The following is a 26,337-nucleotide window of genomic DNA, read 5'->3' on the forward strand; positions in this document are numbered from 1 at the left end:
CCCGCATATCAAACGGCACAATAGTCTTTGTAATATCCAACTTATAAGTCTACGACGACGTTGCTTTAGACTATCCTGAAATTAACTAATGCACTACAAAGTCCCAAAGGTGGGTGAATGGGACTAGCAATTTAAATTTATAAGTAGCAACTAACAAGTACTCAAACAACTACCCATTCTCCATGCCACGCTATTCAATTCAATAATATAAGTAAAGAGTGATATCTCTGTTGGTGGGTAGCTCTGTGGTTAAATCAGGGGGTGTTAAAGCTGTAATTGGTCAATGTCCGGTTATGTCGGTGCTGAGTGGTGATTCTGGGAAAGGACATGGTAAGGCAAGTAAGACTCATGCTATTGTTGACAGCCCTGGGCAATCTACTAAGGCTGTGAAGAGTGGTGTTCTAGGAGATATCGCAGCTATGGGTTTTTCTGGTGTAGATATCCAAGTGTTGGGTGGGCCTACTGACCTTGTTGTTGCTCTGGATGGGAATGATGATAAAAATGCTAATTTGCCCTCTGACGAGGAATTTGCTGAAGGGTTGAAAACTAGTGCTGTTCCCCAAGATCCTGTTCCTAATAATAATAAGAAGAAGGGATGGGGAAGAGGTAGAGGCCCTCAGGATAAGGGGGGTGGGAAGGCTGGGTCTAAATGATGAAGTTAGCTTCTTGGAATATTAGGGGTCTTAATGATCCCTTAAAACAAAAAGAAATAAAAACCCTTATTAATCATGAGAAGTTGGGGATTATGGGAATTGTTGAAGCTAAAATTAGGGCTGAAAATATGGAGAAAACTCTGGCTCATTGTTTTCCTCCTAACTGGAAGGCTGTGGATAATTTAGGGTCCTATGTGGTTGTTCGAATTATTTTTGGATGGGACTCTTTGTGTTTTACTGTGAATGTTATTCATACTTCTGCTCAATTGATTGTAGTTTCTACTGAAGAGATTACTTCTAAGAAGCTTTTCTTTCTTTCTATTGTCTATGGAGGTAATTCTACTGTTCAGAGGAGGGAGCTATGGTCTGAGATGAGATATATTCATGGGATTATTGGGTCTCAAGTTTGGATACAGTTGGGGGATTTCAATATTGTTAGATCTGCTATAGAACGTTCGGATGGTTTTGATGTTCTTGCTTCTACAGAATTCAATGATTGTTTATTTGATATTGAGATGGATGACATGCTTATGAAAGGCTTGTGTTTCACTTGGTCCAATAGAAGAAGTGGTTTGGGTGAGAATAGACGTAAACTGGACAGGGTTTTGATTAATTCTGCCTGGTTATCTGCCTTCGCAAATGCAGAAGCTGTGGTATTGCCTCCAGGTATTTCTGATCACAGTCCTATACTGGTTACTGTTGTGCCTCAGGTAGTGAGGAAAGTATCTTTTAAGTTCTTTAATTTTTGGATGTCTAATCCTCGTTTTAAGGCTGACTTAAAGAATTCTTAGGGGGTTGAGATGTCTGGATCTCCCATGTTTGCTTTTGTTGCTAAACTAAAGAGGCTGAAGTTGGTGCTGAGAGGTTTCAACAAAAAATTCTATTATGGTATTAGCATCAGAGTTCAGAATACTAGAAATCAGTTAGCTAGAGTTCAAAATGCAATGTCTCTCTCTTCCTTATGATGTGACTTTGAGTACTTTCGAGAAGGATTTGAGGGCACAATTTGTGGATCTTAGCATGGTTGAGGAATCTTTTTTTAAACAGAAGTCACGGGTTAAATGGTTAGCGTTGGGTGATAGAAATACCAAGTTTTTCCATCATAAAATGTGTGTTCAAAAGACTAAGCATACTATTCTTAGGTTGGAAGATAGTATGGGTAGGAGTTTGGAAAATCCAGAGGAGGTCAAAGCTGAAATTTTGGGATACTATATATAGGGAGCTGCTTGGTACTTCTTTTGGGGAGAAATGGGAGGCTAGAAATGTTTTGTTTGACGCTATTAAAACCAAGGTGAAAGATGTGGATAAGGAAATGCTTATACAACCTGTCACAATGGAGGAAGTAAAGAATGCCTTTCTCTATCAATGGAGACAAAGCTCCAGGGCCTGATGGTTATGGATTTGCTTTTTATCAGCACAATTGGGATATTATAGGTCTTGAGCTTACTCAAGCTGTCCAATATTTCTTTTCCAATGGTTACATGTTAAGGCTTGGAATGCTACAGCAATATCTTTGATTCCAAAGGTGAATATGCCAGTGAATATTAAGGAATATCGACCCATCTCTTGCTGCAAAGTTCACTATAAATGCATAACTAAAGTTTTTGCCAATCGTCTTCAAGAGGTGCTTACCTATCTTATTGATAAGAACCAGTCTGCCTTTATAAAAGGAAGATCTATTATTGACAATGTCTTGTTGATGCAAGAAGTTGTTAGAGGTTATCATAGAGAGTCTGGTCCTCCTCGTTGTACAATCAAGGTTGATTTAATGAAGGCTTACTACTCAGTTGACTGGGGCTTCTTGTTTGACACAATGGCTGTCAGGGGCTTCCCCTCTATTTTCATTCATTGGGTTTCTTAGTGTGTATCTACTGCATGTTACTCAGTGATTATTAATGGCAGTTTGGAGGGTTTCTTTCCTGGTAAGAGGGGTTTGAGGCAAGGGGATCCCATATTGCCTTATCTCTTCTTAATTGCTATGGAAGCATTCTCAGCTATCTTTCATCAGAGAGTGGTTTCATCTATTTTTTGTTATCATCCTAAGTGTCAAGCTATACAACTTTCTCAACTTGCTTTTGCTGATGATCTTTTCATCATATGTGGGGTAGCTCGAGGCTCTTTGGTGACTGTTAGAGATATGCTTGATGATTTCTACCACTTTTCTGGTTTGAGGTCTAACCTTAACAAATGCTCTATCTTCTTCTCTGGGGTTGATGAGGGGCAAATTCAGTCGCTTAGGGAGATTTTGCCTATTCCTGTGGGGACTCTCCCAGTGAAATACTTAGGGGTACCTCTTATCACTACTAGGCTCAAGGCAAGTGACTGCTTAGTGTTGGAGGAGAAGATTCTGGGGTGTATTCAGAGCTGGTCCAATAAAGTTCTTACATATGGTGGAAGAGCTCAGCTTATTTTGTCTGTTCTCAGCAATATTCAAAGCTACTGGAGTCAAATTTTTGTTATCCCCCAGAAAATACTAAAGAGCATTGAAAGCAAGCTTATGGCTTCTTTGTGGTCTGGGTGTGATCTAAATCATAAATGTGCTCGAGTGAAGTGGAGTCAGGTTTGTTCTCCAAAAGATGGAGGATTGGGTTTTAGGAAATTAAGAGAAGGTAATGTTGCTGCTATGCTCAAGCTATCGTGGGCTCTTAGTAGAAAGGCTGATTCTCTTTGGGTGAAATGGGTTCATACGTATGTCATTAAGAGCCCGTTCCAGAAACGAAATAAGAACTTATTTTTTGTGTAATAAGAAGGCTTGTTCCTGAAAATAAGAAGGCTGCTGCTTATTTTGAAAAAATTTATACAGGTACCGACCGGCCGAGGAGGGAAATCGTATCGGCAGCCGCGCCGGGCCGTCTCCGGCCACCGGACGGCCGATCCGAGCCGTCCAAAAATTCTATAAAAAAAATGAGGAGGCTTATGCGGGAATCAACGGCATCCGAGGTGTATAGGGTGCTTGATCTGAGCACCCCTTTTCCATGTAGGGTGCTTGATCATATATACACGGAAAAGGAGTGCTCGGATCAAGCACCCTACACACCTCGGATGCCGTTGATTCCCACAAGGCCCCCCTCGTTTTTTTTTTTAGAATTTTTGGATGGCTCGGATCGGCCGTCCGGTGGCCGGATACGGCCCAGCGTGGCCGCCGGTACGATTTCCCTCCGCCGGCACCTATTATCATAGTAACAGTCTTATTTTTTGTATAAGGCAACTTCAAACTCAAAAATTATGTGTTTACGCAAATAATTTTCCTACCACTATGGATCTTGTTTGATAGATCTTATTGAGATCTTTAATACGGTGCAAAAAAAATTGAACTTTTTTTTTTCATTTGCATTATTTTTGAGTTTGAAAATATGAAATGAACTTTTTATTTGAATTTTGTGGAATGACCCTTCTTATTTTTGAATGAGAAGTGGCAAAATAAGTACTTATTTTTTAAAAAGGTTTCCGGAACGGAGCCTAAAGAGCATAATCTCTGGACTATGGGGCTGCCTTCTGATGTCTCCTGGACTATCAGGAAGATCTTCCAGCTTAGGGAGGTTTGTCAACCTTTAATTCGATATCAAATTGGGAATGGGGCTTCCACTTTCTTATGGCTTAACAATTGGCACCCTTTGGGACCCTTGTATAAAAGGTTTGGGGAGAATGTGTGCTCTAACATAGGAAGATCGTTCCACAATTATTAAACATGGGGACTGGGCTTGGCAAAGACCAAGGAATAGATATATTCAAGAAATCAATACCAGCACCCCTTCTAGTTTTACTCCTAATATTCTAAATGAGGATGGGGTGGTATGGCTTCCTCACTACTACAAAAATAGATATTGACCTCGGTCATCTAGTGTGATTTTTTATTTTTAATCTCGCATTTAAAACCGTGGTCTATCAAGGTATAACTAAAAGTCCATATCTTTTAACCACATGATAAAAATCGTGATTAAAACTGTGACAAAAAACATAAAAACTGTGGTTAAAAAATGACAAAACCGTGACCTTTAATAACTTAACATCTCAATTTTATTATAAAACCGTGGTTGTTTAGAAAGAAATAATCTCAGTTTTTAGAAAACCGAGATTAAAAGTGGCGTTTTCCTAAAGGAAAAAATCCCACTTTATTTTTCCCTATTGGGTTTTCAACTTGAGTCTCTTGAGTTTTGCATAGAAGCTTCAACCAACTGCACCACACACACTTTTCAATATATAATTGAAATATTTAATATATAACATATGTGTTTAACATTAAAATATATTTCGAATATCATTTTGAACCTTTAAATATTAAAATTAGAAATTTTAATAAACATGAAAGTTGTAGCCCTTTGTGTTATTGTTCAAACCTAATTTGAATTATCTCAATTAATGGAGTTTTGAGCATAGAGTTATACTCGAAATACATTTGGCGATGAAACACAACCTTCATAAATTTTGTCACCAAAGGCACCCATTTGGCGATGAAAGTACCCCATTTTTGACGAAATATTTTTTGTAGAATGGTTGAGAGTGGCATTTATTTAGGGGTATTGCGCGCGGAGTCGATTAAGGAGTAAGCAACTTTTACAAGATAAGAGCTTTTATCTCAAGTCTTAAAAAAAAATGTGATGTATTCTCTAACTTACGATCTCAGTTTCTAGATGACTGAGATTAAATGTTCTTTTTATCTCAGTTTTTCCGAAATGAGATATATTCTTTCATATACAATCTCAGTTTTTCAAAGACGAGATCTATTCTTTAAGTTACAATCTCACTTTCAGATTATTGAGATTAAAAAATCTTTTCATCTCAATTTTTTTTGAAACGAGATATATTTTTTCATATATAATCTCAGTTTTTTTAGAATGAGATCTATTCTTCAAGTTACAATCTCACTTTTTAGATTATTGAGATTAAAAAATCTTTCCATCTCAGTTTTTTCGTATAACTGAGATTAAAACTATAGTCCATAACATTTTATTATGCTTTTACAAAAAATGAGATCTTTTTAGTTTTTGGACCGTGATCTTTATACCATTTTGTAGTAGTGCCTTCTCGTAATGGTTTTTACTCTTTGAGATCTGCTTGGGAAGAAATTAGAGTGTCAAGTGGTCGGCTAGACTGGTGTAGCATTGTGTGGTTTCCTAAAAATGTTCCTCAATGGGCATTTATTTTATCGATGGCCAGGCAAGGTAAACTTACTTCAAAAGACCGACTGCTGAAATGGAGTGTGGTGGATAATGCCACTTGTGTTCTGTGTAGCAATGGAGCTCTTGAATCTCATAATCATTTATTTTTCAATTGCACTTTTTCTAGAGCAGTTTGGAAGGCGATATTGCGAAGGAACCACATTCATAGAGGCCCACTTATGTGGGAAGATGAAAAGAAATGGTTCTTGCTTCATTCTAAGGGGAAGACAAATAGGAAATCTATTCTCAAATTATCACTGGCTGCCACTGTTTATGGAGTTTGGTGTGAGCGGAATATGAGGATCTTTCAGCAAAAGATGATGGAGGCTGATCAGTTGGGCTTCAAGATTTGCAACAACATCAGAGATGCCATTGATAAGTGCCAAAATATGTATATTTTGGCCCTCCAATTTATATTTATTAGTCCTTTATTTTTGTTAATTGATTTTTATTATGTGTTTTTATGTTTAAAGGTTGCTCGAGCCCGTTGTCCGAGACTGTTGATAAAAAGAGGATTTTAATGAAGTTTGGGGTCCAAATACGAAATGATTCAAAATTGAATGGTTTATTTGTTATTTCATGAAGTTTAAAGGGCCTTTGTGTGATTAAAGTCTTCAATTCCCATATAAATAAATTAACCTACTGTTGAAAGGACGGCTCGCTGGTAAAAAGGCCAAAAAAGGCGGCTGCTGCTGCCGAGTAACATATTCGGACGCAGAAAGAAAGGAACGGGCTGCTGGGACTTTCGTTCGTACAGTTTTTCTTTCGAGTTTCATTCCATTCAAGTTAGTTGATGTTTTGTTTAATTACTCGCACTCCAGTAATTCGTATTAATTTTTGTTCATTATTAAAATTATTCGTTGGTATTCAATTAAGTTGTGATCTTTTATTTATTTATTTTATCTCGCGTAATAGAAGCATGATTAATTTTAGGGTTTAATTCTTTTTTATTTTTAATAATGAGTGAGTAGTTTTTCTGAAGTTTGGTTGCTGGGTAAAGGCGTGTCGCGACCTAATTAGGATTTGTCTCGCAATTTTCTGCACATTAATTTAATTAAATAATTTAGTTGGTGAAAACTACGTCCGTTGGACGAATCCGAAGCATTGTCGGGACTCATGTGAGCTGGAAAGGGAAAACAAAATCTGTTCATCACTGTGTACGGGACCGGCAACCTTAGGATTCGCATCTTTCGGAGTTTTCAATTCTTCCTAAATTTAACCGTTTTTAGAACCTTGAAAAGCGGGCGGATTTTGATTGGGTAGCGAGCGCTGGATTCCCTACGACCTTACATCCTTTTAATTATTTGAAAAGAACAGTTGTTTCCTTTAAGTTTTAGTTAATCTCAATCAAAACGATAAGGGGTGGCTACTTAAGAGCCAGTTTAATAAGTAACAATCTGAGTTTTTAGTCAGCACACATTACCGTCTCTATGGATTCGACTCCGGACTTATCGGATATTATGCTATGTCGGTCTCAGCCCTACGCTTGGGGCAACCCATTATTTTAGGACTAAGAAATCGCTAAGCATTTTTGACACCGTTGCCGGGGACGGTAATGTGTGTTAAGAATTCAAGTAGTTATTTATTTATTTATTTATTTTAATTGTTGAAAAGCAAAAAAAAAAAAAAAAAGGCTCATTTTGCAAGGTGCTATGGAGGTTGTGCAAACCAATTTGATTGTTCAGTGTCACTGCCTATATTTTATGGTTTGGCTTCAGAAAATTCTTTTTCGCATATTCATAACCTTGAGGAAGCTTTTGCTGGCGATGAAGTGTTTCTTTTACATGTATTTCCAGCATCTTTGTATGATAGTGCTCTAGATTGGTTTAATTGTTTGAGTCCAAGATTGACATGGAGTGAGATTGTAATACAGTTTTTCAAAACTTTTAATCCCTCATATGAGACTCATATGCTTTTACAAGAACTATCAGATTTCTCTCAACAAGATAATGAATCTTTGTCACAGTGTTGGGAGCGATTTAAATTTGTCGTATTCTCTTGGTCGAGTTTTAATTGTGAGCTTGGCAGTCTTTTGGTTATCTTTTGTCGTAGTTTAAAACTTAAGCCATGCTGAGTGGATTTTAGGTCCATTGACGAATTTCTGGATAAAAATCCTGAATAGGCTTGGGATTACCTAGATGAATTAACCCAAAAAACTCTAATTTTGTGAATTGACTGAAAGTTCTGACGGTACCAATTTTGATGATAGGGAAAAAGAGAAAATAGAGCCGCTTCTTGAGAATATTAATTCTGATGCTAGAGAAAAAGAGGAAATAGAGTCACTTCCTAAGAATTCTGATGCGAGAGAAAAAGAGGAAATAGAGCTGTTTGTCATTAGTGAAGGCTATATGCCTTTTGAGGAGTCATTGCCTATAGTTGCACTAGGTTATATGCCTTTTGAGGAGTCATTGCCAATAGTTGCACTGAATAATCAAGTACTCTCAGCTCTAGATTGTGCCACCCCTGCTACTGAATCTCCACTTTTGCAAGAGTTTTTAAATATGGAGCTGATTGATTTTCTTGGTGTTGATGAATTTAATTTAGTTTATCATCCATATCTTGTGAATTTTGTCAACAATTTGAAAATTAATCTAGTTTGGGCTGCACACTTGCTCGAACTTAAATATCTAAAACGAATTAGGCAAATGCGCTACTCAAAATATTTAATCTTGTGGCATGGTCGAATTCAATTTTTGATAAAAAGTGTAGAATGGAGTACTATGTTCATTGTCTTAACTCTCGTTGGCATAATAAATGTTCGGTACCCGCGTTTGATTGTTCGTACATGAACTTTTTTTTTTTTTTTTGGGTCAGGTATAGCCACCTATTTCTCACTTGAGAAATAGGGAGAAAAGTAGTACGCTTAGCGATTTCTTAATCTTAAAATAATGGGTTGCCCCAAATGTAGGGCTGAGACCGACGTAGCACAATATCCGGTAAGTCTGGAGTCGAATCCACAGAGACGGTGATGTGTGCTGACTAAAAACTCAGATTGTTACTGATTAAACTGGCTCTTAGGTAGCCACCCCTTATCGTTTTGATTGAGATTAACTAAAACTTAAAGGAAACAACTGTTATTTTCAAATAATTAAAAGGAGGTACAGTCGTAGGGAATCCGGCGCTCGCTACCCAATCAGAATTCGCTCGCTTTTCAAGGTTCTAAAAACGGTTAAATTTAGGGAGAATTGGAAACTCCGAAAGATGCGAATCCTAAGGTTGCTGGTCCCGTACACAGCGACGAACAGATTTTGTTCCCCCGTTCCCGCTCACATGAGTCCCGACAATGCCTCGGATTCGTCCAACGGACGTAGTTTTCACCAACTAAATTATTTAATTAAATTAATGTGCAGAAAATTGCGAGACGAATCCTAATTGGATCGCGATGCGCCTTTACCCAGCGATTAAACCTTAGAAAAACTATTCACTCATTATTAAAAATAAAAAGGAATTAAACCCTAAAATTAATCATGCTTCTATTACGCGAGATAAAGAAAATAAATAAAAGATCACAACTTAATTGAATACCAACGAATAATTTTAATAAAAAGCAGAAATTAAAACGAATTACTGGAGTGCGAGTAATTAAACAAAATATCAACTAACTTGAAAGGAATAAAACTCGAAAGAAAAGCTGTACGAACGAAAGTCCCGGCAGCCCGTTCCTTTCTGCGTCCGAATATGTTACTCGGCAGCAGCAGCAGCCTTTTTTAGCCTTTTTACCAGCGAGCCGTCCTTTCAACCGTAGGTTAATTTATTTAGGGCGCCGCTATTCGCAGCCCTCTATTTACTCCCGTAGCCCACTAAATTTTGGTAAATGATTGTTGAAAATCATAAATAACATTTCGGTAAATTGCTGTTGAAAACAAGATTATATTTCGGTAACTACATGTCGAAAATATGTTCAACTTTCGGTAAACAACTGCCGAACATGCATTTTCGGTAAACATATGTTGAAAAAAATATTATATTTCGGTAATTGGACGCTGAAAATATATCTCAATTTCGGTAACTAATTGTCGAGTATAATTGAAAATTTTTAACGGGCTATGGGAGTAAATAGAGGGCTGCGAATAGCAGCGCCCTTTATTTATATAGGAATTGAAGACTTTAATCACACAAAGGCCCTTTGAACTTCATTAAATAACAAATGTATCATTTAATTTTAAATCATTTTGCATTTGGACCCCAAACTTCATTAAAATCTTCTTTTTATCAACAGTCTCGGACAACGGGCTCGAGCAACCTTTAAACATAAAAACACATAATAAAAATCAGTTAACAAAAATAAAGGACTAATAAATGTAGATTGGAGGGCCAAAATATACCTATTTTGGCACTTATCACACCCCCCAACTTATACTTTGCTAGTCCTCGTGCAAAGAAAACAAAAATGCAACTAAAGAAAACTAATTAAAATCGATAGTTTTTTTAAACCCCCTGGTGGCCCCGTTAGTACGAGTGAAGTCTCGTGAGGGTTTTCAGCAATGATCACCCACAAAACACTGCGAATCCTTATAATTGAAACCCAAAAACCTGCAATGCGACTCATTGATATGCCAATGCCAAGAATATAGCATATGCAAAAATAGTTCTCGAAGTTAACAAAACATAGAAATAAATCATGGCATCCAAGCTTAGCGTGTGTGAGTAAGGACCTTAACCACAAGTAAACCACAACCAAGTACTCTCTCCGGACCGAGTCTCGACTTCAATTCTCACCATGTCATGCACTTAACAAAAGAAAACGCTCGAAACAAGGTGCATTTAATAAACTCTCAATGTGTGCGGGCAGAAGTTATGTGATAAAGAATCAAAGTACCCCGCACACTTTAGACATGAAGAGAAAGCTTTTTAAAGTAGGCACACGATCTCATGAAAGGAATTTCAAGCATTGGAGACTATATCTATCCTTCGAACCACAACCCATTGTCCCTAAGATCAAATAGGACTTTTATTCGGTTATATTGTTAGGTAAGGAAAAGTGCTTCAAAGGTTAGGATAAATCATAAACAAGTGTCCGAGAATAGTCTAAAATAACATAAGGCAAGTGTACCAATGTGCATCCTCTTATCATTCTTTTCAACTCCACCATATCTCTCAAATTTTTCACCCTTCACACAATTCCCCAATGAAGTTCACATGTTTCTTTCTTCAAACAAATGCATGGGTGTCTTTCTTTTTTTCATTCAAGTTCCTTTCTTTCTTTCTTTTTTTCTTTCTATTTTCTTGATTTTTTTCCTTTTAGCTATGGGAAGGAACACACCACATTTCAAGCACATCCTTCTCAAATATACTTTCTCCATTCTCTTCAAAAATTAACCCTCACATGATTTACTTGTCATTCTCAAGACACAATATGGTTTGTGAAGCTTAACAAGAAAAAAGCTCATGCAAAAGGCACAATGTGGCTTGCAAGGGATTAGTGTTTAAGAAAAAGAAACGAACCGGCTCAAAGCACAAAAATGACCTACTATCATCTCATAGGGGCAATACAACCATATAACTTTCCATTCCCAAAAGAAGAAATAATAGGCATGCATTAAGTCTCAACACTTGACAACAAAAGATAATAAGATCAACAACGATTAAGCCTTTTTTTTTAACTACAAACGAAGAATTTATGTGACACCACTCCAAAGAAAAGTAAGGCACTAAAGCTCACATGGGCATAAGTCTCCACTAATCTAGCCATTGAAAGCACTCATGTCACAACTCACAAGCAGTCAAGGTCCAAGAAACTTGCAGTGCAAAGATGCTAAGAGTCTATGCCATGATAAATTTCTATCGCCAAGTTAGCAAAAAGAACTACCATGCAACATAAATATTCAAGAAATGCCCATAGATTATCAGCACAAGCAACCAGCAAGTAAACATCGCAATCTTCAAGTCTCAATTAGAAAAGATCGAACAAGTATTTTCAATTTTTTTCAAATGTTTTCCCCTTTTTTTTTTTGGTGAGCCATTCAATTGTATATTAAGGTCCAATTCTTTTTCTATTTATCCGATGTGAGACTCAATCTTTCACACATGTTCCCAACAATCTCCCTCTCATGTGTGAACCATCCATTGGGCCTAGCTCCCCCTCGATTTGATCCTCTTGACTCCCCCTTGATCCATGATCTTTATTCTCTAACACCGAATTTAACCCCGGACTTCACCGCACCTACTCCATCGATCAAGAGCCAACCCCTTAACTCCATCGAGAGCCTCCATGCAGTGCTCCGCCTGCATCCTTGCTCCATCGAGAGCCACCTTGGATTTTTCTCGCTCTATCGAGAGTCCCCGAGCAAGTCCACCAAATCGATTTGAGTCCACCCAAAGATCGTCAGCCATCGGCTCTAATACCACTTGTTGGGAGTCTGAATGCTTGGCGAAATATCAATTCTACACAGGAGAACAAGGTCTTGTTCAGCGCTTGGGAGTTCCTTTCCCACGGATGAGTTCTACAATAGAAGTTTAATTTTCGATTAGTTCTTTTCTTTGGTTGATAGGTGCCTGGTTGTATAGTTTTTCTTCTCTTCTTGGTGGCTCCTTTAAGGGAGTTGGCTGAGATAGTTTTTTTGTATCCTATTTGGATTTTGATGTTTTTTCTTGTTTGGGGCTTATATGGAAGAGTACATTTACCGAAAAAAAGAGTAAAGAGCGATAAAACTAAAGAACGCGAACACCGATATATATGTGGAAACTACTTAGGGTCAAACACACCCTAAGCATAAAACCACGGCCTAATCTACTCAAATTTCCATAAATCAAAAGGTTATGCAAAAATACTACAAGTTAGTAATTACCGACTTTCATCCCAAATCACACCTAACTCCGCTTCTTGCTTAGCACCCCATGCCCCTTCTTGATTCCAAGGATTCCTTGAGCAACACCATCTCGATCTCCGCTCTAGAATGACTAAGGTATCATTTGGCCATGTAGATTCATAGGCAACAATGTATGGATTTTAAAACAGAGGAAGTTTTTTGAGAAAAGAAAAATGTCACGCCCCGCCCCGCAAACGGCACCCAGAATGGGCCCGAGTCAGTGCGCCCACGTGGCATTCCACACAAAAGACCACACCACACTCTACAACCAATCAGAATACAACTTAGCGGAAGACTTCTCACTTAAAATACAACCAAGTCAACGCCAAAACCTCAACTCACAAGTTATAATAAATATCCCTCTCTCCAATTAATTACATAACATTTAGGTTAGCTTCTAGACGAATCAGCTATGCAACAATCTAACCAAAGACATCACCCGACGCTAGTCTCAGCACTCTCCAAAGCGTTGACAAGTAGTGGACCCACTCTAAGCCACCTGATAAGTGCTAAAATATGTATATTTTCGCCCTCCAATCTATATTTATTAGTTTTTTATTTTTGTTAACTGATTGTTATTATTTGTTGTTATGTATAAAGGTTGCTCGAGCTCGATTTTCAAGATTTTGGGTAAAAACGGAAGGTAGTAAAAGTTTTGGGTCAAAGCGCGAAGTAGATGAAACCCAAGGGCCTCTATGTGATTCTTCCCTTCAATGCCTGTAAAAAAAACAACTTTTTTTTACCCTACCGTCTACGTGGGAAGCAGCTTTTGAAAGAAAGTCAAAAGCAGCTTTAGCTTTTGGAAAAAACTAATCGGCAGCAGTTTTTGAAAAAAAAACGGTCGGCAGCAGCTTTTGAAAAAAAAGGGGGCGGCTGTCAGCGGAAAAAAATATAAAAGGGAGGACAGAGAGCTGCGAGAAGGAGAACGGAGGGTTGTCAGAGAAAAACACAAGCAGCGATCGAGGGTTAAAGAAAGAACAGGGCTGCAATTTCTCCCACTGTATTTTCAGTACACACTCCGACCTTTATTTTACAGTATTGATTTCTTCGAAGCTTTGTTTTTCTCTTTTAAGTTTTGTTTAGATCTCCGCACACCGGTAACTCGTATTGATTTCTGTTCTTTATTAAAGTTATTCATTGGTATTTAATTAATTGTTATTTTTTTGTTTATTTTTCATCTTGCGTAATAGAATCATGTTTCAATTTAGGGTTTCTTTTGTTTATCACATAATGATTAGTGAGTAGTGATATAGGTAGGGTCGCGGGGTGATTAGCACGCCGTGATCAGTTCGGGTACTGCTCTTTTTATCAAACAATGTAAAAATGATTTAAGATTGGAAAAATACTTCCCGCGGACGAATCTGGGCATTGTCGGAGCCCTTGTGAACGGGGGAATGGGGGTCCAAAACCCATTCTCCGCTGCGCATGGGTATACGGCGACCCTAAGGTTTCGCATCTTGCGGGGTATCTTTTCAATCCAAAATTGAACATTTTTAAGAATACCAAATTGAGCAGGTTGATCTGGACTGGTTACGAGTGCTATGAACCCTACGACTGTACCTCTTTTTAATTATTTGAAAAGAAAAGTTATTTTTCTTAAGTTTTAGTTAATCTCAAACAAAACAACAAGGGGTAGCTACCTAAGAGCTAATTTTAATTCTACAGCCCGAATTTTTAGTCAGCACACATCACCGTCTCTGTGGATTCGACTCCGGACTTACCGGATATTATGCTGCGTCGATCTCCGCCCTACGCTTGGGGCAACCCATTAATTTAGGACTAGGAAATCGGTCAAGCATTTTTGGCGCCGTTGCCGGGGACGGTAACGTGTGTTAAAGAATTCGGGTAGTTAGTTTTATTTTTTATTTTTATTTTTTCTTTTTAATTTTGTTTGAGCCATCATAGGTAGAGGTGCGCAATCCTCCATTGTAGGAAAGCAATCACCACTAAAGCCTAAGTACTACCGAGACAATACCAGGCGTCTCGTAGCCATTGAGAGAGAGCCGAAAGTAATCGTGGAGGGAGAGTCTTTTAGTGGTGATTCTTTTGATATCGGTGCTCTTTTTGTTGATTTAATAATTGAGCCACCAATAGCAGAGCCACCGATGTCGATGCGTGCACACATGCATCCTGAGAGGACCACTCCTCTCAGTCCAATAGTTTTACCAACCGAGACGGTGGAAGCACGTAATGCTTTCACCATTAAACCTGGTACACATAATGCCCTTCCCTTGTTTCATGGGAAGGAGAATGAGGATCCGTATGAGCACGTCCGTCATTTCGAGGGCTTGGTGCGCACCCTGGCCACCACTACTCAGTGGGAGAATGCTTGCCTTAAGCTTTTCCCAGCCTCGCTCAGGGACAATGCAGATAAGTGGCTGCGGATGCAGAAGCCACAATCTCTCACGACGTGGGCTGCTGTCCGAGATTTATTCTACAAGAAATATTTCTCGGAAAGTAAATCGAAGTACCTGACTCGCCAAATCCAATCGTATAAGCAGAAAGAGGGCGAGTCGTTTTTAAGGTGCTGGGAGCGGTTCAAGGACTTGTTGTTGTCCTTACCACATCATGGTTTCATGAAACACCAGTTGGTGTCATTTTTCTATTTGGGCTTGAATGTTGCTACGGTCCAACAAATGGAGTACCTCTGTAAAGAGGAGGATTTTCTAGATAAGTCCCCGGACGATGCGTGGGACTTTCTCGAAGAGTTGGCCGAGAAGCACCGAAGTTGGGAACCTTCCGACCTCGGTGATAGGGCCATGGCTGCACAGGGACCCAGTGGGTCTGGCATTTTTCCTTCTAGTGTGCGAGAGCACAATGTCCAGTCTCAGCTGGACAAGATGGCTAAACAATTAGAGGACTTGAAGCTTAAGCAAGTCCATCAGGTGAATGAGGTGAAAGTCGAAGAGGTGTGTGCGTTATGTGAGTGTCCGGGGCATCTTGTCACTGCTTGCCCCGCATTTCCCATTGTCAAAGACGCATACCATAGTAACCAGGCTGAGGTGAACGCACTTAACCAGCGTTGGGATCCTTATTCAAATACCTACAATCCAGGGTGGGCCCAAAACCCACTTTTGAGTTGGAGGGATCAAAAAGCCCCGGTGCAACCCCAAGCACCACCTCAGCCACAAGTTCAGCAATTCCGGCCTCCTCAAGGCCAAATGACCCAATTTCGTTACCCACCTCAGCAGCAGCAGGGGTTCGGTCCTTCATCTTTTGGACCACCCCCAGGCATAAACCATCCCCCGCGGGATAAACAGACTGATGAGATGATGAAGGCTCTCATGCAGTCTCAGTTAAGCTTCACTGAACAAACCAAACAGGCAATTGGTGACATTAGGACCCAATTGACCCAGTTGACGGCGGCAGTTGGACAAATCCAACAGGAGAAGGGAAAGTTTCCTTCTCAACCTTTAGTCAATGCCGCTGGTACCCATTATGTGGGCGATTCTTCTGGCCCAAGTAATCCGAATCTCAGTCTGGAAGATGCTAAAGCGATCACCACTCTCAGAAGTGGGAAGGTGATTGACAAAGATTTGCCCCCAAAGCAGAAATCGGTGCCACCCTCGGTGCCGGTAGCTATTCCAGCAATCATTCCAAACTTGGGAAGTGTTCCTGAAGTAGAGAAAGAGGCGGAATCTCCTGAAGTGGTGGTGCCTGCAACTGCGGCCCCCACGACTCCAATGCCACCCGTTGCTCCATATCCAAATCGCTTGGTGGCGAAACCTAAGGTCAATGTGAACTTTCAAATGCTTGAATTATTCAAGAAAGTTCAGTTTCCAATCTCTTTGATGGAAGCCATTGACGCAATTCCTCAGTTTGCTAAGGTTTTGAAGGATCTATGCACGTCAAAGCGGAGAACTAAGGGTCAGGACAAAGTGCTTCTGACGGAGCAAGTGAGCTCCATTCTCCAAACTGAGATCCCCACCAAGTGTAAAGACCCTGGTTGTCCCACCATCCCTATAGCGATCGTAGGCCAAAAGTTTGATAAGGCTTTGCTGGATTTAGGAGCGAGTGTCAACCTGCTCCCCTATTCAGTATACTTGAAACTTGGCTTAAGCGATTTGAAAGCCACACCGGTCACGCTGCAGTTGGCTGACCGGAGTGTGAGAATTCCAAAGGGGGTGGTGGAGGATGTTCTAATTCAAGTGGGCGAGTTTCTTTTTCCAGTCGACTTCATTGTCCTGGATACATGCCCAATACCAGAGGTCTTTGAAAAGACTCCTATCATCCTAGGCCGTCCATTTTTAGCCACCTCCAGTGCTGTCATGAATTGCAAAACTGGACAAGTCCAATTGTCGTTTGGGGACTTGAAAATGGAGGTGAATGTTTTCAACGTGGATAGCCGGGTTGAGGATGATGAGGAGATATATGAGGTGAGTTTGATCGACACGCTGGTACAAGAGCATGTCGATAGTGTGTTATACAAGGATCCTCTGGAGATAACCTTAACCGCCGAGGAGGCGTCATTTTTAGATTCTCCAGATGTAGGAAGTTTAATGGAGATGCTTGCAGTGGAGGATGTGTGTGGCGCCGCTTGGAACCCAGTTCTTGAGCCGCTGGGCGCCCCATTTCCTACAGCTTTCCCATCGTCTGTCCAGCCACCTAAACCAGAGCTAAAGCCTCTGCCGGACACACTTAAGTATGCCTTCCTTAAAGGCGATGATACTTTTCCGGTTGTGATCTCTTCATCCCTTGAGGAAGATCAAGAGGCTAAGTTGCTTACCATGTTGAGAAAGCACGTGGGTGCGATAGGCTGGACAATAGCAGATTTGCAGGGTATTAGTCCAACGGTGTGTACACACCGCATTTTTCTAGATGAGGATGTGAAGCCTACTAGGCAACCTCAGCGTCGTCTGAACCCCAATATGAAGGAGGTGGTTCGGGCTGAGGTGCTGAAGCTTTTAGATGCGGGTATTATTTACCCGATAGCCCATAGTGAGTGGGTGAGCCCAGTGCAGGTGGTGCCTAAGAAAGCAGGAGTGACCGTCGTGAGAAACGGCGAGGGCGAACTAGTGCCGACCCGTGTTCAAACCGGGTGGCGAGTTTGTATCGATTACCGGAAGCTCAATGCGAGCACCCGGAAAGACCATTTCCCTCTCCCATTCATTGATCAAATTTTGGAGAGGGTGGCTGGCCGGGCATTCTATTGCTTCCTGGATGGGTACTCTGGCTACAATCAGATTGAGATAGCCATGGAGGATCAGGAGAAGACCACCTTCACGTGCCCTTATGGTACGTTTGCCTACCGTCGCATGCCCTTTGGCTTGTGCAATGCTCCCGGAACCTTTTCAAGGTGCATGATGGGAATTTTTAGCGACATGGTAGAGAAGATCGTGGAGGTGTTTATGGATGACTTTTCAGTTTTCGGGGACTCGTTTGACGAATGCCTCGAGAACTTAGGAAAGGTCTTGCAACGGTGCGAGGAAAAGCAACTTGTGCTTAATTGGGAGAAGTGCCACTTCATGGTGACCCAAGGGATTGTGTTAGGACACATTGTCTCATCCAAGGGTATTGAGGTGGATAAGGCGAAGATTGATTTGATCGCAAATCTTCCCACTCCAAAGTCTGTAAAAGACATTCGATCTTTCCTCGGTCACGCCGGTTTCTATAGGCGTTTCATTAAGGGATTCAGTGCTATCTCCCGGCCGTTGTGCCATTTACTGTCAAAAGACACGCCCTTTGTATGGTCCGAGGCGTGTAAGGAGGCTTTTCAGACATTGAAGCGGAGTCTCACTACTCCGCCGATTGTTCAGCCTCCAGATTGGAGTTTGCCATTTGAGTTGATGTGTGACGCCTCCGACTATGCAGTCGGAGCGGTTTTAGGGCAGAGGCGAGGGAAAGAGCCATGCGTCGTTTATTACGCGAGCAAGACGCTAAATGAGGCACAAATGAACTACACCACTACCGAGAAGGAATTGCTCGCGGTGGTGTTTGCCTTAGACAAGTTTCGGTCCTACTTGGTGGGTTCGCAGATTGTGGTGTATACCGATCATGCGGCCTTGAAGTATTTGATGACCAAGCAGGATGCGAAGGCTCGCCTTATCCGGTGGATTCTTTTGCTGCAAGAATTCCACCTTGTGATTAAGGATAAGAAAGGGGTTGAGAATGTAGTAGCCGACCACCTGTCTCGTCTGGAGTTTGAGGACCCCACCTCTCATCTCCCCATTGTGGATTCTTTCCCTGACGAGCAGTTGTTCGCTGCTAATGTGTGCCCATGGTTTGCAGATATCGCCAATTATTTGGTGACTGGGCAAATTCCACCCCATTGGTCCACAGCTGAGAAGCAGCGATTTTTGAGAGAGGTCAGGCAATATATTTATGATGATCCATATGTGTTCAAGTATTGCGCGGACCAGATAGTGCGCCGGTGTGTCCCCGAAACTGATAAAAGGGGAATTTTAGAGTTTTGTCACACCGAGGCGTGCGGAGGTCATTTCTCCGCAAAGAAGACCGCCGCCAAGGTCAGTGAGTGTGGTTTCTTTTGGCCGAGTCTTTTTAAGGATGCATACGTCTTTTGTAAGTCGTGTGACCGGTGTCAGAAATTAGGCAAGGTTGGCCCGCGGAATATGATGCCCCTACAAAACATTTTTGTGATAGAGGTCTTCGATTGTTGGGGTATTGATTTCATGGGCCCGTTTCCGGTGTCATACGGTTATGAGTACATCCTCCTGGCGGTGGATTACGTTTCCAAGTGGGTTGAGGCAATTCCCACTAAGACCAGCGATTCTAAGGTCGTGCTAGAGTTCTTGCGAACTAACATTTTGTCAAGGTTTGGCATGCCACGTGCCATTATCTCTGATCAGGGCACACACTTTTGCAATAGGTCTTTTGGGGCGTTAATGAACAAGTATGGCATCTCTCACAAGGTGTCTACTGCTTATCACCCTCAAACCAACGGTCAGGCTGAGCTAGCAAATCGCGAGATTAAGGGGATTCTAGAGAAGACCGTGAACCCGAATAGGAAGGATTGGTCACTTCGGTTGACTGATGCCTTGTGGGCCTACCGCACTGCTTACAAGACCGTGTTAGGTGCTTCACCCTACCGGCTTGTTTATGGTAAGGCCTGCCACTTGCCCGTTGAGATGGAGCATAAGGCCTATTGGGCCATTAAGACGCTAAACGCGCGTTTACCTGAGGCGGGTGCCCATAGGAAGCTCCAGTTGTGTGAGCTTGAGGAAATTAGGAATGATGCGTATGAGAGTGCGAGTATTTATAAGGCTAAGGTTAAGGCGTATCATGATAGAAATATTCAGCGCAAAACCTTTAGTGTTGGTCAGAAAGTGTTACTGTATAACTCGCGCCTTCATTTATTTCCTGGTAAGTTGAGGTCCCGGTGGGACGGTCCCTACGTTGTGCATAAGGTTTACCCGAATGGTTCTGTAGATATTTGTGACCCGAAAAATAATAATATTTCCAAGGTTAACGGGCAACGTCTAAAATCATTTTTGGAATATGTGGAAATAGGTGAACCTGCTGAGGTTTTGGTCGATCCTGTTTATTCGGATGACCCTGTTGTGTAGCCGTTGGGCTACGTTCCGACGGGTAGCTCTCGCGTACCACTGTCTTCACTAAGAAGTGGACCCGGCCCCTAGCAATAGTGGTACCCATCATTGACTTGGGTTTTGGGAATAATCTTTGTACACTCGTTCTTTTATTTCTTGTTAAAAAAAAAAAAAAAAAAAAAAAAAAAAAAAAAGTAGAATTTGGAAAAGGGAAAAAATTAGCATAATGGTTTGGTATAGCCACCTGGTCAAAGCTATGTATGTAGTACTTAGGAGGTTGGGTCTGACGGCAGGCACGTAGTTAGCAGCGAGAATTCTGTCTGAACCATCTGACTTTAATGTCCAAACTCTGTGGAGATTGCTTCACAAACGGAGTGGTGGGTAAGGAATCTGGAAGCCCCAGAGGGAGTGACAGCCTATTAGATGATGGCACTACTTCTCAAGATATCGTTGAATCCTATGCATACTGTCCTTCCAACAAATAGGGAAACACAGTCTTTGGCCAGGGAGAAAAGTAGTACCCGTGTCTTTTGCGTGAAGAAAGTGGATGGTTTAATTTTGTGTCTTTTATTTTATTTCTTGCTTTGTTTATTTCTTTTAGTTATTTTTCTTGCTGTCTTGGAGGCTAACATTTTTGCAGATTGTTCGATCCAAGTTGGGGGGTCTCCCTCTATCTATAGTTTACTCTGCTTAGCCCTCCTTTTCGAGGTGATATCTCTCCTCTCTTTTATGTTTCTGTCCTATCGTTATTTTTCATGCTTTCAATGCGGACATTGACTAGTTCAAGTTGGGGAGAAGGATCACTTTGTTCTTTTACTTACTTTTATTTTGTCAAAAAAAAAAAAAAAAAATAGTGGATTTCTTTTTGCATGAGACTTGAAAGCTGTCGAGATTGGCTTGCGATTGATTGAGATATGGTAGTCATTCTTTTAATATTGTGGTGGCATTGTAGTTCTTTTTACTAGCTTGTCGCGAAGAATTTGTCATGGCATTTATTTTTAGCACATTTGCACTTCACGTCTGTTTGGGCTTTGGTTACTTGTGAGTTGTGACTTGATTATTCTTGATGGCTAGTTTAGTGGAGACTTATGCCCCATGTGAGTTTAGAGCCTTATCTTTTCTTGGAGTGGTGTCAAATAAACTCTTGTTTGTCATAAATAAAAAAAAAAAATTCGTTGTTGATCTCATTATTTTTGTCGTCAAGTGTTGGAAATGTTTTGAATTGCCTACTTATCTCTTGGATTTAGAAAGTTGCATGGTTGTGTTGCCCATTGGAGAGGATTATAGGCCATCTTTGCTATTTAGAGCCGGTTCGTTTCTTCATTCACACATTTATCACTTATGAACCAATTTGAGCCTCGTGCATACAACCTTTTTCTTGTTGAGCTCCACCATCTATATTGTGTCTTGAGAATGGTTAGTTAATAATGTGAAGGTGAATTATTGAGAGGGGGATGAGTGGAATTGTGAATTGAACTTTGATTGTTGGTGATCTTTCCCATTCAAAAGAGAAAAAGAGAGAGAAAGACAAAAAGGAAGGACACACCAAAATTATTGTAGAAGAAGAAACATTTGTTCTTAATGTGAGATTGTATTAAAGAGTTAGGGAGAGAAATATGGTGAAGTTGAAAAGAGAAAAAGAAAAAAAAAGAAAAAAAAAAAAAGAAAATAAAGAAAGAAAGAGGGAACGCATCGTTATATTTGTCCTATGTGAGTTGTGGTTAGTTTATTCTCAGACACTTGAATGTTTTACCCTAACCTTGAAATACTTTCTCTTACCTAACGTTATAACCAGAATGAAAGTCCTATTTGATCCTAGGGGCAATGGGCTGTGAATTGGTGGATAGAAAGAGTTTTCAATACTTGGCATTCCGTTCATGAGATCGTGTATCCACTTTGTAGAGCTTTCTTTTTGTGTCAACTTGTGCAGAGCATTTTGCTTTCAGTTACATATTTCCGACTGCACATATTGAGAGTAGTATGCACCTTGTTTCGAGTGATTTCATTTGTTGAGTGCATGACACGGTGAGATTTGAAGTCGAGACTCGGTCCGGAGAGAATTTTTGATTATTTTTCACTAGTAACCGAAGCCCTTGTTCACACACGCTGAGTATAGGTGCCATGACTTATTTTTCTGACTTGATAGTATCTAGAACTGTTTATGCCCATTATCTCATCGCGATGGCTTCATATTCTTTGCTTGAAATATCATTAAGCCGTCTTACAGGTTTTTGGGGTTCATGTGAAAAGTATTCACAATGTTTGCGGGTGTTCATTGCTGTAAACCCTCACGAGACTCCACTCGTCCTCTGGGGATCGCCTAGGGGTTTAAAAGGCTTGTTGCACATGCTAAGTGCAATCGTGAGTCCTACGAAAGTGACATAGTTAGAATTTATTTATTTTTTATTATTCTCTTTGCTCGAGGACTAGCAAAATGTAAGTTGGGGGGTGTGATAAGTGCTAAAATATGTATATTTTCGCCCTCCAATCTATATTTATTAGTTTTTTATTTTTGTTAACTGATTGTTATTATTTGTTGTTATGTATAAAGGTTGCTCGAGCTCGATTTTCAAGATTTTGGGTAAAAACGGAAGGTAGTAAAAGTTTTGGGTCAAAGCGCGAAGTAGATGAAACCCAAGGGCCTCTATGTGATTCTTCCCTTCAATGCCTGTAAAAAAAACAACTTTTTTTTACCCTACCGTCTACGTGGGAAGCAGCTTTTGAAAGAAAGTCAAAAGCAGCTTTAGCTTTTGGAAAAAACTAATCGGCAGCAGTTTTTGAAAAAAAAACGGTCGGCAGCAGCTTTTGAAAAAAAAGGGGGCGGCTGTCAGCGGAAAAAAATATAAAAGGGAGGACAGAGAGCTGCGAGAAGGAGAACGGAGGGTTGTCAGAGAAAAACACAAGCAGCGATCGAGGGTTAAAGAAAGAACAGGGCTGCAATTTCTCCCACTGTATTTTCAGTACACACTCCGACCTTTATTTTACAGTATTGATTTCTTCGAAGCTTTGTTTTTCTCTTTTAAGTTTTGTTTAGATCTCCGCACACCGGTAACTCGTATTGATTTCTGTTCTTTATTAAAGTTATTCATTGGTATTTAATTAATTGTTATTTTTTTGTTTATTTTTCATCTTGCGTAATAGAATCATGTTTCAATTTAGGGTTTCTTTTGTTTATCACATAATGATTAGTGAGTAGTGATATAGGTAGGGTCGCGGGGTGATTAGCACGCCGTGATCAGTTCGGGTACTGCTCTTTTTATCAAACAATGTAAAAATGATTTAAGATTGGAAAAATACTTCCCGCGGACGAATCTGGGCATTGTCGGAGCCCTTGTGAACGGGGGAATGGGGGTCCAAAACCCATTCTCCGCTGCGCATGGGTATACGGCGACCCTAAGGTTTCGCATCTTGCGGGGTATCTTTTCAATCCAAAATTGAACATTTTTAAGAATACCAAATTGAGCAGGTTGATCTGGACTGGTTACGAGTGCTATGAACCCTACGACTGTACCTCTTTTTAATTATTTGAAAAGAAAAGTTATTTTTCTTAAGTTTTAGTTAATCTCAAACAAAACAACAAGGGGTAGCTACCTAAGAGCTAATTTTAATTCTACAGCCCGAATTTTTAGTCAGCACACATCACCGTCTCTGTGGATTCGACTCCGGACTTACCGGATATTATGCTGCGTCGATCTCCGCCCTACGCTTGGGGCAACCCATTAATTTAGGACTAGGAAATCGGTCAAGCACCACCTGCTACCTGGCAGTCCAAAAAGGAAAGCCAGAGTGTGTGAGATATAGAAATGCTCAATAAAATGTCACAATACCCAAAAGAATATCAATAAGAATATTCACCATCAACATAACTGCAATACCCATATGAGTACATTAGTTATAACCACCACATCTACCAAACATAGCAATATTATCCAATAAACAACCACATAGCAATAACTGAATCAACGACAGCATGAATATAAATCACATAAGCATGCAGTGACACGTCTGCCACATTCCCATGTACCTAAGGCATTGTGTCCCGCAAACCATGCTCCCAACCTCCGTTAATTAGACGGAATGGCATACGACATGGCGCGACTCACTCCACAATCCTTTCGCAGGTACAATCAACATACAACAAGCATGCATACCATTAGCTAAAACAATATATAGCATGATATACAATTTCGACCACATATATCCATATCAATAGCTAAACCTCGATTAGCATGATATCATTGATATATAATCACCTCCACCGCATTATTTACATATCGATAATCATATTGAAAGCTAAAATACCATTAGCAAGATATATACATACCACCATAGCAATATCTTATTGAGAAGAACCATATCAGACACACTCACCTTTCATTCGACTGGAGTATGCCAAACTTATGGTTTCGGCACCTCCTAAAAAACCGGCTTGTTACCTAGCCACAAGTTAAGCCATATTAGCATATGAACATCTAGGAATGTTAAACCAAAAGCTAAACTAACAAATCATAACATTCCTTCTACACTAGCTCATGGGGCAAACATTACATAAAGTCACCAAAATCTCTAGAGGTGTCCGGGAGTACCCACGTACCCGGGAGACCTCACACATCTTTTCCATACTCCAAGGTACTCCAACATACCCAAATATATCAAATATAAAGACCCACAAGTGTACAATCTCAACCAAACAGACCAACGCAACAAAACTCCCAAAACAGGAATGACAACCACAACCAGCCTGTCTTATTTGGCCATATCTAATTAAACAACATGAATTCCATGGCGACACTTAAACCATTGAAAAGTAGACTTCTTCTTCTTTGAATCCATAGGTCATACATCAAAAACAGAGTTCGGGTAACCTAATTACGGCCTTACGATTATAGCTTCAACATAACAGTAAAAACTGGTGCAAAGGCAGAATTTAAGTCAACTTTAGATGCAAATCTGTTATCACTCGGACATACCCATGATGCATGGGATGTATCATTGGAAAGCTCTATGTGTCTAGTTTCTAACAAAACAAACGGTGTGTCATTTCGAGTCCCGAGCTAGGAGTTATGGCCATTATACCAAAGTCCGTCGGTGCTGTCAGATTCTACGCGGGAATAAGTAAAATTGATTGAAAAATCATAACTCTTTCATCTTAAATCCAAAAATATTGAAACCAACACCAAAAGTTGCACCACTACAAACCCTACACTCAGTTAAAATCCCAGGTTCAGAAACGAGAGGAGGTTAACCCAACAATCAAAAGAAAAACCGATTCGCAACCATTTTCGCCCCAGTCAACCAACCCTGCTTTAGAAATTCACCAAAAATTGTATACTTAACCAAATTACTTGATTCCAACGCCAATCTCTTCTTAACTTAAATATACAGCTCCTGTAAAAGACCCAAAGCCACCCAAAATGTTCATCATGCCCAGAAAGTTAAAAGAAGACAGCCACGCACAGAATCGCACATCCAGCAAACAGCCAGTATTCAAAAATTCATAACTAATTGTGTGATTATCGGTTTTGCATGATCTTGGTACCGAAATCTTCGTATTGAAACGTACTTTTACAGTTATGAAGACACCAAAAATTGATTCCTAGCAGAAGAGCCCCCAAAAGACAGATTACCAAAACCCACGAATTTGACCCAAAACATGAACTTTGTCAATTTCCTTCCAAAACTCAATCCATAGAGAATCTAACCACACAAATATAAAATTAAACATGGATTACACTTCTAGAGTACAAGAACTTACTTGTCACCGAGTTGGATCGTCGAAAACGGACCTCTCCTTCCTCCCTCCCCTTAGCCGTGACCTCCTCCTCCCTTTCTCTCCCCCTCTCTCTCTCTCGCTATGTCGGCAGAATTGGGAGTCGGCAGAATCGGGGAGAATCTGATGGCTATTGACTCACTTAGGAAGAAATCCCATGTGGTCACCTCTCCTCTCAACTTATACTCCAAACCAATAACAATTCTCCATGTAAATCACACCAAGGCCCCTCATAGAATCCAACAAATACAAATTAAACCCCAAACCTCAAAATTAAATTGAAACTCTAAATATCCCGGGATGGGTGTTACAAAAAAAGGGCAAATTTTTGTAGTCGTTCCTCTGGTTTTACGATTGTCTCAATTTCGTCCCTCTAATTTCATTTGCTACCAAATAAGTAGTTTATTTTACGTTCCAAATTGGTAAAATCATTAACACCGT

The 26,337-nt window shown here is 40.3% G+C and overlaps 2 protein-coding genes and 2 long non-coding RNA genes across 5 annotated transcripts in view; 2 read left to right on the forward strand and 2 right to left on the reverse strand.

Annotated features, from left to right (window-relative positions):
* Positions 1 to 26,337, reverse strand: part of LOC131315714 (uncharacterized) — a 117,241-nt gene that overhangs the window by 81,343 nt on the left and 9,561 nt on the right. The window lies entirely within an intron of this gene.
* Positions 160 to 12,609, forward strand: LOC131315726 (uncharacterized). Its single transcript, XR_009196876.1, has 2 exons — positions 160 to 233; positions 12,470 to 12,609. It is a non-coding gene; the product is annotated as an uncharacterized LOC131315726 (long non-coding RNA).
* On the reverse strand, positions 12,898 to 26,004 carry LOC131315725 (uncharacterized). Its single transcript, XR_009196875.1, has 3 exons — positions 25,882 to 26,004; positions 23,880 to 24,562; positions 12,898 to 13,120 (listed from the first exon to the last, which is right to left on the reverse strand). It is a non-coding gene; the product is annotated as an uncharacterized LOC131315725 (long non-coding RNA).
* Positions 13,786 to 22,292, forward strand: LOC131315713 (uncharacterized). The gene has a single exon (XM_058344917.1). It carries the CDS (start codon positions 14,727 to 14,729, stop codon positions 20,142 to 20,144), a length of 5,418 nt encoding a protein of 1,805 aa, XP_058200900.1. The 5' UTR covers positions 13,786 to 14,726; the 3' UTR covers positions 20,145 to 22,292.

Source organism: Rhododendron vialii, chromosome 2a (assembly GCF_030253575.1).
Source record: "Rhododendron vialii isolate Sample 1 chromosome 2a, ASM3025357v1".
NCBI classification, from domain to species: Eukaryota; Viridiplantae; Streptophyta; class Magnoliopsida; order Ericales; family Ericaceae; genus Rhododendron; species Rhododendron vialii.